General features: G+C 55.9%; 1 protein-coding gene across 1 annotated transcript in view; it reads left to right on the top strand.

The window, feature by feature from the left end:
- The window catches only part of ITGA11 (integrin subunit alpha 11), a 42,191-nt gene that overhangs the window by 10,860 nt on the left and 19,264 nt on the right, over positions 1 to 12,067 (top strand). Inside the window, exons 3-9 of the mRNA XM_085301494.1 lie at positions 4,593 to 4,702; positions 7,348 to 7,439; positions 7,670 to 7,784; positions 9,107 to 9,234; positions 9,616 to 9,764; positions 10,282 to 10,426; positions 10,774 to 10,939. Coding sequence (XP_085157620.1) covers positions 4,593 to 4,702; positions 7,348 to 7,439; positions 7,670 to 7,784; positions 9,107 to 9,234; positions 9,616 to 9,764; positions 10,282 to 10,426; positions 10,774 to 10,939 — 905 coding nt within the window. The remainder of the gene's footprint in view (positions 1 to 4,592; positions 4,703 to 7,347; positions 7,440 to 7,669; positions 7,785 to 9,106; positions 9,235 to 9,615; positions 9,765 to 10,281; positions 10,427 to 10,773; positions 10,940 to 12,067) is intronic.

Below are 12,067 nucleotides of genomic sequence, written 5' to 3'. Positions count from 1 at the left end.
AGACGTGACGTTTGCAGTCTGAGCGTAACCCGAGGAGGAGGCGGGAGGGAAATCTGCTCGCAGGGTTTGAAGCTATAATTGCGCTGATCTGGAAAAACGGTTGAAGGGTTTGCTCTTTCCCTGCGGCTGCGAGAGGGTTTCTTGGCCGCGGCTCGGCCGCGGTTTGGCCGGCTCCCGAGCGTGCCGGCTGCTCTGCTGGGAGGGCGCGTAGCCGCGAAGCRTTCCTCCGGTGCAGGGGCCGCGGGCTGCAGCCCCCCGTTCCCGGCGGCAGCTGCGGGGCATCCTGCTCCGAGCGGTCCTGCTCCACGTTAGTCCCCGCGGAAGAGCCGCCCCTCGGCGCGGGGAGCCCCCGCGTCGGCCCCGGCAGGGCGGGCAGCCCCCGGAGCGGTTCCCGGCCGCGCGCGGAGCCCCCGAACCAGGACCGCCTCGTTTCGGCGGCCCCTCGCCCTCCGCTGTTGGGTCCTCGGCACGAAGCTGAGCAGCATCTTAGCAGCTTTCGAAGCATCCGCGCTGCGCCGCGGCGTTAGCATCCCGGCGATCCTCCCGCGGCTGGTGTCCCAAAACCACGTCCCGCCTCTGCCGCCCCCTCGCAGGTGCCCTGCAAACCCCCCTCCCCCAGGCCTCCTTGCTGGGGGATCTGCAGGAAGAAGGGGGTCCTCCTGCCCCCCCCAACCCGGTAGCTCAGCTGCAAAGGGGCCTCTGCATCCGCAGCCCTACGCGGGGTTTGCGCGTAGTCCGTGGACCGCGCAGGGCAGCCGGACGGGGCGCCGCGCTCCTGCACCGGCGCTCAAACGCCCCGAGTGGGAACGCGCGCAAGTCCCGACAGCTGGCACTGATGGAAAACTTTGGAAACCAAGAGGCAGCTGGGGGAGGACTGGAGCCGCACGTGAGGATTCGCTCCAAAAACCCCAGGAGGAAGCTGGAACCGGCGCGAGCCCCGAGGCCGCCGCCGTGGGAAGGCGGCACCCAGCAGCGCTGGGCTGCGGGCGTCGCGGTGCGAGCACCTCTTCGTTGCAATATCCCTAAGCGCAGGGGAAAAAATGACACCAGGAGAAATAGGAGAGTATCATTACTGCTGACCGCAGTATTCTGCGAGTTCCTGAGACGTGCTTTGCAACGCGCCCGTCATGCGCTATTTTAAGGAGAACTCCGTAATTTTGCTTACTGCGATGGCTATTTAATCGCCGCGGCAGAGCAGGGCTCGCTGAGACAGGGGCGCTGCCGAGGCTCGAGCGCGCTGAAACGCCGTCGCCGGGGACCGCGCGGGCCGAGGCCGCTGCAGGGCCGCGCGACATCGGCCCGGGGCCGTTCAGCGCCTCCCAGCTCCGGAGCCGGCTGCGCTTCCAGGGTCGTCGCCGTTCCCGGCGYGGGGCCCCGCCGGCTCAGCACCGAGCGCGAGCCTTTCCCCAGCCTGGTATCGCGGGCTCCCAAAGAGAAAGCGCTGGGGCTTATTTCACAATTTTGTATTATTGTGAAAGTTTGCCTTTGGTTCGCTGCTATTTCCGTAACTATCTGGCAATGCACGAGCACCCTCCYGGCGCAGGGAGCTGGGGCTCTGCGGGGACGGGGAGCAGGAGCCGGCGCGTCGTCAGGCCCCGCGTGCTCCTCACCCTGGGCTCCTTCTAGGTATTTCTTTTCCACCATTGCCAACATAGGAAAAAAAAAATATTCCAAAGTCCATTCCTCTGACACGTTCTGTCCAAAGMGCCACAAACCCACTTAGTTTTCCACGGCTGAACTCTCCTTTTCCCGAGCCACCTCCACCRCTTCTCCGTCCAGTCCCATCTTGGATAAATTAGCTACAAGTGAATTTGTCTTGCGGGAGATTAAGCGTTCCCCTGATCGAGAGCCCCCGCRGAAAACGCCGCTGCCGCTCCGTCCYTCCCGGATCCYGCGGCCCCGCTCGCCCGCTATTCGCGCCTCCTTTTCCCTGTTCAGCTGTTGCCCTAAATGCCAGCGGCCGTGCGCGGAACCGTGTAAAACAGCATGAAAAAACTGCAAATTCCAGAGCTGGATCTGACACGTTATTTTGCTCCTGCAAAATAACTTCCTGCAGTTACCCACACCGATGCTCAGCCCGCGGCTTGCGCGGGGCACCGTAAACTGGGATAGAGCCTGGTCTAAAATGTCCACGAGCCTGCAAAGCAGAAACGTGGTTCACTTTTCTTGCTTCAGACACAGCACAAATATTCTTAAAGCATTTCTGCTAACACCCTGGTTTTCAAGCTTTTTTTCTAGGATAAAAATGAAAAACATCCTCAGACGCATTGCTCCATAGCTCTGAGCAGTCTGTGCTTTTCCCATTTCATTCCTTTTTTTGCTTTTGTTTTCCCCAGAAGGAGTGCACAAAAAGGAAGGTGGTGGAGGGGGGCTTGTTTGGTTCTTATTTGCTTTGAAARCCTCGTTTCTTAGCCAGCCCGGGACGCCACGTCGGCCCCTGCAGAGCTGCGCTCGCTTAGGCTCGCGCCCCGTGCGGGGGGCAGCGCCCGGCGCGGGCACGATCCGGGGCGACGCAGCCGGTGGCCTCCCCCGGGCGCTCGGCGCGGCCGCTCGGGCAGGGAAAACACGCTAAGCCGCGGAAATGGAAGAGGCTCGCGAGCAGCCCGCGAGCAGCGAGCCGGCCGGCCGGCCGGCGTCTCCGGGCAGCCCCCGCGCGCCGGTGGACATCTGCGCGCTTCCCGGAGCCGGCGCCGTCACCTTTCCGACCGCCGGAAAAGCCTTTCTCCTTCGCTGCCAAGTTTCCATGAGAATTCGACAACTTCAGCTAATTAATCATTTAAATTTAACCCAAAAGGGAAAACAATGMCGTTGTCCTTGGGAGACAAAAATTCTGTTTTCATTAGCTTTGCAGCCCCTTAACGTTTATGGCCACATCTGTAAATATTTGGGCTGGCTTTTAGCTTCGGGCTCTGACGTAGGGCCGGGGAATTGGTGGAATGTGTTGTTTTGCAGSCTCGGATTTTGAAGGGAGGCTGTGACCTAAGAGATGCTCCTGTGCGGGGTTAGCGAGAGCTGGTTACGGCGCGCAGGGGCTCTGCGGCGGAGGAAGAGGAAGAGGAGCCCGCGCAGCCCCAACGGCAGGGCGGAGCGGAGGTGTGCGGAGCTCCCTGCGCGGGCGGGCCGGCGGTTATCCGGGTTGCCTCCAACTTCTGAGTGCTGCTGAGGGCGCTTCCAGGGATAGGATGCTATTTCATCCTAATTAATCTCCTCATTAGCACTGAGTTTGTGAGAGGGGAAGTATTTCCGTTAAAAACCTGCAGTGCTGCTTAGATCTTGCAGATTTTGAGCTGGTGAGCAATCCGGTTTCCTAGCGATGCAATGAAAGAATTAGCCTTTAATGGCTTTGCAGAATCAGTGTTACAAAAATGACCGTTTCTGGTCTAACCTCGAACATCTGTGCTGAGGACAGTTGCTTTTCCAGCTGTTTTATGGGGTGATGCRGAACAAAAGAGGTTCTGTTTACTTGGAGATCTGGACATAGAGGGTTGTTTCAGCTTGCCTCCCCCAGAAGGATTTTGAAAGCAAAATGCAGCAGAGCAGATATATTTTGGGCTAACATGCTGGGAGCAGAAGATGCCAGTAATCCGTGGTTCGGGGTGTTTTTGAACTAGCCTGGAAGGAACGGCCAAATTCCTCGGGTCCCGCTCTCCTCCCTCTTCGGTCGGCTGGTTTGTGCTATTCTGGTCGAGTCCACAAGAAAAAGCAAGAAAAACACTTGCAATGTCCCGGACGCATGCAGAGAGTGGCCTAGCTAATTGCCTACACCCTGAGTAGAAGTGCCTGTATTTATTAGCTGATGACCCTCATATTTTAAAGCACAGATCGATGCCAAACACCCTCACCCTCCCTGAGGTTTTTATCCTAGCGTACCACTCTGGGCTCCTCATTCTCCAAGCAAAATTCTAGGAAATCCTTTCTTTGAGTTTGCTCATGGAMAAAGCTTCCTGCAGGTCTTGGTATCTTGGTGGTCACTGCTATAACAGCTCCTTGCTTCTGCTCCTAGTGTTGCAAGGCAGAAAGTTTCTCCTTTCTAGTGGGGTTCATAGTCACCKGCGACCTCAAGCTCATCCTGACGTTGAAAGGTTCATACCTTCAGCAGCAGTGCGAGGTGATAACTGTCTTCCCCTGCCAGAAATTGGGGCTGCTGTGGCCCGATAAGGTGACCTTGGAAGGATGCCGATGGCTCGGCCCTGCCCGGGGGGATGCCGTTCGGATGCGGCACCGTGGTGCGTGGGAGCGTGCGTGGAGGAACCTGCCTGCAGGTTTCCAGAGGAGCAAGGGCTGCGTTACCCAGCTCCTGTGCCACCCGGGGACGCGGCGTGTGCCCAAGGACACCTTTACCCGCGTAGCTGTTCCTATCCAAGCGCCTTGTCCAAGCTCAGAGTATTTCCCTCAAGYAGGAATTCCTCCTGTTTCCTTCCCTTCTCGCTCTTCTAGTGCAGGACACATCGGGGTTTTGTGGCTTGCAAGAAGCCATAACTGAAAGTATTTTGGCTACTTCTTCGTGGGGATGGGGTCTCATTTTTTTTTTTTCATGAAAAATGGCCCTCGGGAGCGGCCACGGGGTAGTGACGGGCACCTCTTCTCCGCAGGCTGGTGGTGGGAGCGCCCTACGAAACCAACGGACAGCAAAAGACGGGAGACGTCTACAAGTGCCCGGTGAACGGTGACACCCACAGCAACTGCACCAAACTCAACCTAGGTACCCCTAAGCCCCCGACGCGTTGCCCACATTGCCTCCGAGCGCGTGGGGGTGGGGGGTKTAGGGAGGATTTTTAGCTGAGAAATGAGTTCAGGTGTTCGTGTGACTCTTGATGCTGGGCTTCAAGGAGCATTAGGATAGAGYCAAGCAGCTCAGGACAAAAGAGAGATGAATTGTTATTTATTTAGGATAGCTCAGATTGTTTTGTTTATTAATTGATTAGGATGAAATTATCGGTGGATGAAATTCCGCCCTCGCCAGGCTAGTTTGCGCTCGCCCCCTTTCTCCGGACTCCGCCTGCCTTCGGTGCAGCCTGGGTGAGACCTGGGATAACCAGGCCGATGAACTGCAAGGGGGATGCTCGGAGGCTGGGTCCCCTGTGGCCCCGGGAAGGATGGTCCTTCTCACGGAGAGGGAGAAAAGTCCGGTTCTCCCRTGCCACCGCAGCCTGTGGGCGCCCGTAGCCCGCGGAAGCGCTGGAGGAGCTCGCCTTGAGCGTGGTCACCACCAAACCCGGAGCTACACGACGTGAAAGACCAGACGGGCCATCCGGCTGCTACTGCACCCTCCGGGGATGTTCCCGGCCACAGCAACCTATCGCAGCGGCAGCTGGCTGACTGCAACGTAGTCRTGCAGCTCTGGCCAGCACCAGAGGTCAGAGCTATTTAGCAAGAGCTTGGCCGGCGTCGGGCTCTTCCTCCAGCGAGGGAGCCCGAGCCCCGCGGCGGCAGGGAATGCAGGAACTGGGAACTTTCTCATGATCTTCAGGAGCATCGTCTGGGTTTTGGGTGGGGGGGAAGTCTGGGATTTTTTTTTTTTTATACCGGAGCGGCCACACAGTTGTCATTTTTCTTTGTTATCATCTGAAGTATTCTGGGTTTCAAAGCTGATAAGACTGGAAGAAATTTGGCTCRTCCAAAATATTCCTGACTGAAAGTGAAGAAAACGGGAGCCAAATTTATTTTTGTTCGAAAACATTCAGTTTTCATTTTTCTCTTATTTCAAACAACAACATCAAAATTCTTCAAGGAAATAAAGCTCTTTTGTGTGAGAATTTGAATTTTACTAAAAAGCATTTTTTCCCCATTAGAAACAAATTTTGAATGAAAAGATCAATTCCATGTGCATACACTATTTTTTATTTTTAATTAACTTGTCTACTTAGCRCAATCCGCTGAGACCATTTGAATAAAGCCAGATGCAGAGCTGCCCCCCGGGGCTGTCAGGCTGCAGGAGGACGTGCGGTGGAGATGACCACAGTGGAGCGAMGCGGGGGCGGACGTAGGACCACGTGGTCCTACATGTCTGCTGCTTCCTTTTCCACGCAGAGCAGGCTGGAGATGTCAGCAGGAGCCAGCTAGCGCTGGGAGCATCCTGGTGCCTCTTGCAGAGCTGTGACGGCAACACGCACACCTGGGTACCCGCAGCACTTAGGTGTGTCTTCAGCATGGGTTAATTATCCACGGCTGCAGCCACCATCCTAGCAGATTTATAACATGCTCTGAAGCCCCCTTTCCTCCGGATTTGCTGTGGTGTGTACGTGCACAGTCGGTTCAAGGAAACTCAAGGCAAAGCAGGGTGCGTGCAGTTGAGGTGCAAGGACAGAGTGAGATGCTGGTGGCCAGCCATCCCCACCRTCCCCTGGCTCCTGAGCTGGGGCAGCTTGGCCCTCCCACCCCGAGGGTCTGCACCGTGTAGGAATGGGCCAAACCCACCAAGCGGGGCTGCAAGAGGTCCTGGGGGCAATGGGTTGTGAGCAGATACCCTGCCAGTTAAACGGGAAGAAGCTTTTGTGGCAGAGAGGACCTTGAGCTGCTCAGTGGGAGGCACAAGTGAGACATGTGAAGGAGCTTTCTCCAAGCTGGAGACTTCTAGAAAAGGGTTTGTCCAGGGCCGCGTTAGCCAGCGTGGGATGCTGACTTTGGGCTGACCTGCCTCGTGCTCCAGGCTGCAGGTCTCGGTTTGCTTTTGGGGGCTGAGCTTCCTCTCGGTTTAAACCTTCAGCAGGGAACTTCCAAAGGCCCCTGCTAAAAACCATCAAAAACCCCCCTGCAGTTTTACCAGAAGATGCCCAGTTCCTTCCTCAGAGCCCAGCAGCTGCCCGGCCACCACGGCCTGAGTTAGTTTTGACGCCCTGATGAAACCGTACCGGAGGAATGAGTGGATCAGACGGTGTTTTTGTTAACGCTAAGAGATGTCAACGTTAACCCGAAGGAAGGGTGGCCCTGTGGGCCGTTCCCGGTTTCGGGCTTGTGAGGAGAGGAGTGGAAGAAATGCACGAATATAAATCAGCTGCTAAACGCCTGCTGGACCAGCAATAAAGGATGAGATGCTAGAGCCGCTTGGAGCGTTATTTCCAAAGATTTACTATGTAAAAAATGCAGCTTCTGACTCACTCCAGGCGAGAAGATTTTGTTGGTTATAGGATTTAGGGAAAAAAAAAAGTCTTATCTTGACAACTGCTTCCAATGGAGCATGAACAGAAGCGCCGCAGCGTGAACAGGGCCGAGCTATCCCTCGGGCTTTCAGCCGGATCCGCTCTCGCTCCGGAGACGCGGGGGAGCGAAAGGGAAGCGGGGATTTTCGCGTCCGCGCGAGCCCTGCGGCCGGCCCCGGCCCCGCTAACGGCCCCGTTCTCTCTGAAGGAAGAGTGACGCTTTCCAACGTCTCCGAGCGGAAGGATAACATGCGCCTTGGTCTGAGCCTGGCCACCAACCCCAAGGACAACAGCTTCCTGGTAAGAAGCGGGGCGGTTGCCCTGGGCCTCCCTTCCTGTGCGAGGAGAGGAGAGCCCGGAGCTGGTCCCCGCCGCGCTCCGCAGGCGTCCCCCGCCCGGGCCGGCGGGTCCCGAGCGGGTGGGAAGTGCCCGACCCTATTTCCTGCTCTTTAGCACCTCTAAAGCGATGGCTTAATAAGCGGCAGTTTTAAAACTGTCGCTGACGCTTTATTTTTCCCTCGTTTTTATAGGCCTGCAGCCCTCTCTGGTCCCACGAGTGTGGGAGCTCTTACTACACCACAGGAATGTGCTCCAGGGTGAACTCCAACTTCAGATTCTCCAAGACCGTGGCTCCCGCTCTCCAGAGTATGAGAAACAATCTGCTTTGTAGCCTCTGATGCAAACCCGGCTTTTGAAGTTAAAGAGAATTTTTGCTCTTTAATCGCSCCAGTACCATTGACAAAACAAAGCAATGTCAGTATTTAAAAGGAGGCAAGATAGTAGAGGAAATTGTTGCAGCAAAGCGTTTCAAAGCGGGTTGCACACGCGCACATCTGGTAAACATTTTCCYTTTGATTGACACTTGGGGAAGACAAAAAATACCTTATTCTTCCAAAAACAGAAATAAAAGTATCCAGAATATTTTATCAGCACAGTTAGGAAGGCAAAATAGGGAAAGAATTCAGACCCTGGCCACACAATACAAAGAGCTCATTGACTGAAAGCTCAGCGTCTTGGCCCGAATTTGTAAACTCGGGTGCATAAAACGAGGACCTGGTTTTATTCTGAGGTTTTAAATGAGCCTCCTGGTTTTCCTGTAGGTGCTAAGGAGTCCCAGAGGCTGTGCCCCGGACGGGCTGGGGTCTCTGCAGGACCCCCCGGCCTGGTGCTGGGCGCCTGTGGCCAGCCACACTCCGCGTCACTGGGCTCTCCCAGCAGAGCCCCAGCACGCACCAGCCCGACCGCCCTCGCTGCGGGACGCGCAGGAGAAACCTGCCGCTGGGTGGTCCGTTCCCTCCTTACGACCAGAAGGTGGTTTTAGCCCTCGCTGCGATGGTGGTTGGGGGCTTTAGAAGGAGGAGGGTTAACACGCGTCGTGCAGCACGCGTGRTACGGCAGGTTAGCGCTTCTCTCCGGGTCATGGGTTTGAGGGAGAGAGTTCAAAGTCTCGTTTGAACCTGCTCGTCTTACCTAGACGATGACCACGTTGATTGACTACCCCAGAGTGCAGCTGCGTGGTGGGTGATCCGACTGCTCGATGGCTGCAGTAAATGAGCTTGGTGATCAAGTAATGTCTGCGGAAAGCTCAACATCTTCTGGGCTTCTGCAACTTCTCTAAACGCTGTCAGGAAAATAAAAGCAAGAGAGATGACTTTGAACAATCTTCTCCTTCAAAAGCCAGTTGCCRTATTGGACCAGACGGAGGTCCACATCTGCATCAGAGAAGATATCGCTGAGTGTTATTCTTAAAAAGTTTTCCGCTTTTTTCTTGGCAGAGATGATGCATGTGGGTTCTCTCTGTCTCGTTGAAGTGAACACAACCCGAAGGTCTTTGTGAATGATAAAAATAAGATTTTTTTCAAACAAATCATAAGAGCAAGCACCTGACTGCAAGGAATAAAGCCATAAATTTCCTTCTTACAAGTGTTGCCGAGGTCTTTCAGTAACACGCTGTGTATTTTTCACAGGATGCCAGACGTACATGGACATAATCATAGTTCTGGATGGATCAAACAGCATATACCCTTGGGTTGAAGTTCAGCACTTCCTGATAAACATCTTGAAAAAATTCTATATTGGCCCCGGCCAGATTCAAGTAAGCCCATGCACAGCTTGTGCCTTTCTGTGTACTTCTGCGTTTCTGTATGCTTCCTCCCATGTCATGCAGATTCCCCCGCCTTTTTCAAAGTCCCCCTTCTGCCAATTTGTTGTAGTCTGGCACCATGCTTTTTCAAAATAAACGCTCAACATATGTATTTTAAAACCAAGCCCATGGAAATAATGCTTACATTAATGTCCTTAAATTGAGCTGTGGGGAGAGGAGCAGCCCGCACCCCGGCTGGGCCAGGGGCGGACGTGGAAATATAGGAGTCATGCCCTGCAGCGGTGCAACTCGTTGTAGCCGTGAAGAGCTCCCCATCCTCTTCGMACTGGCAGTCACGGGCTTCTCTGCTTGTAACACCCCTTCCACCCCTAGGTTGGAGTCGTTCAGTACGGAGAAGACGTCGTCCATGAGTTTCATTTAAATGACTACCGGTCTGTAAAAGATGTGGTAGCGGCTGCCAGTCACATAGAGCAAAGAGGCGGCACTGAAACCCGGACAGCCTACGGGATAGAGTTTGCTCGGTAAAATCTCTCACCTTCACGTTCATTCTGATAACAAGTTTAAAACCATCGTCGTGTTTCTGTTTCCWTCCCTGTCCCGACCTTTCGGAGAGCTCAACCCTCTCGAATGCCACCTCACGTCTGCCCCAGCCTGGAGGCTCAGCTCTTCTTCACRCCCACGTTAGATAACCGGGAGCTTAAGCAAGCCCTGAACCTCAGCTCCAGCTCCTTGTTGATCTGCGATGAGTGCCCATTTCGCACAGATTTTTATTGTGCCCCCAGCCAGGACCAGGCTGCTTTCCTTGGTGCAGATTTGGGGCGTTGCGCAGGATTAGAGGAGGCTCCTCCTGAAAGACGCCGGGGCCCCCAGAGGAGAGGTCCCCTGCCGAAGGCCACCAGCTCCCCAGGAGCCCTGCGTCTCCTGGCATCTCCCCGGCGGGCGGCGCGGTGGCCACGGGCGCGGGCGGCGGGCACGGGCCGTCAGGGACCGCAGCCCGCCGGCGGCTCTGAGCAGCCCGGGGCATCTCTTCACTTGCAGCTCGGAAGCGTTTCAGAAAGGTGGCCGGAAAGGGGCAAAGAGAGTAATGATTGTAATCACAGATGGAGAGTCGCACGACAGCCCAGACCTGGAGAAGGTGATCGAGGACAGCGAGAAGGACAACGTCACCCGCTATGCGGTGGCTGTAAGTAGTGGGGTCTGTCGCGAGCCGCCGGCTGCCGAAGCGGGCACCACGATTGAGCCCCGCGTCGGTCTTCTGCTCCCTGGCACTAGACCGAGMGGCTCCTTGGGAGCAACTTTTTGTGGGAATTACCAGCCATGACTTTGGGGCCTTTTCCTCGGTAGGTCTATGACCTTGTGCCTCAGTTTCCCCACCTGTAGCCTGGGCCCTTGCTGGCGGTGCCGCCAGGATAYGGTTCATACGGACGGGGGAAGCTCAGGCTTCACGGCTCCTTGCGAGCGGGGCCGCTCGGAGCGGCTCTGCCCCGTGCGCGAARACGCCCGAGCCTTGCGCTTTCACTTCCAACCTAGGTCCTGGGCTATTACAACAGAAGAGGAATCAATCCGGAAGCCTTTCTGAACGAAATAAAATTCATAGCGAGCGACCCGGACGACAAGCACTTCTTCAACGTCACAGACGAAGCCGCGCTCAAAGACATAGTGGATGCGCTGGGAGAAAGGATATTCAGCCTGGAAGGTGAGCGAGGCTCGTTTCGGGCGCTCCAGCGAGGATGGCTTGTCCCCAAGCGCGGCGGGCTCCTCCCGGCCCGGCCCGGCTGCGGGAAYGGCTTCGGATGTGCTGACCCGGGCCCTTAACGCGCCCGCTGGGTTTGCACGGGCCAGGCCGGGTGCTTCTCCATTTGGTGCAGAGCCCAGGGCCGTGCTTGGAGCGTTTTCCTTTCCCTAACTSTGTACCCAGGAGCAGCCTTCTCCTGGGCTCTGTGCACCCCGCGAGCTGGAGGAGCCCCCGTCCCCTCTCCACCGAAGGTCACCTGGAAGTTCTGGCGACCTCTTTTCCGGAGAGCCGTGACGGCTCTGTAATTAAAGCAGACATTTGAAATTTGGCAGGCGGGAGGCAATCGCTGTCTGTTACTAACCCATCAAACTCCGTTCGAATCCAGCCAAGTCATAAGCAGTCAAAATTCCGGCTGCCAGGGACACCCTGGAGTGTCGGACGTTAGGGKATTATGAGAATAACGTGGGGTATTTGGCTGAAAATTGGCTGAAAGAAAAGATCAGGAAATATTGTTGTTTTCTGWCAATCTAAGCGAAAGTGCCCTGTCTACCTGCCACAACGAGCCTCGCCGCACCTCGCGCACCGCAGGATGCGGCTCTCGCCGAACAAAGCGTCCCTGTCTTCGAGACGAGTTTGTTTCCTCCAACTAAATTTATCTAAACTTCCTAGGAAAATGGCATGCTCAACCCTTTGAAACGAAAGATGGAGGGTTTTCACTTAAAATGAGACGTCTTAGGGCTTCGGCTTGGGGGATCTGGTTCAGAGCAGTTCACGAACGCCCCACCAGTCCTGCCAGTTAGCTTGGTCCAAGCCCTTTCCTGCGGCGGATGGTGTCACCCGAGGAACTTCCCCGCCTTGCAACGCCGAAGCRAAGCCCTCCGACCCCCCGTTTCTGTGCGGCTCTGCGCAGAGCTCGCAGCACCTGCCCAAGGGCTTGTTAGCGCCGCAGTTGTGGTGATTTGGGGGGGAACGGGCACATTTGCTCCAGCTGAGGTCATCTGTGCTCCGGGCTGGGCAGAGGTGGCTCCTGGTCGTGCTCAAATCCGCCAAGCAGCCTGGCTTCCCCAAGAAAGCTTTCCAATAAGTACA

This window comes from Rhea americana, unplaced genomic scaffold (assembly GCF_003343005.1).
Source record: "Rhea americana isolate MKP2758 unplaced genomic scaffold, rheAme1 scaffold_178, whole genome shotgun sequence".
Taxonomy (NCBI): domain Eukaryota; kingdom Metazoa; phylum Chordata; class Aves; order Rheiformes; family Rheidae; genus Rhea; species Rhea americana.
Note: the sequence above shows the minus strand (reverse complement) of the source record. Positions and strands in the feature narration are given on the sequence as shown.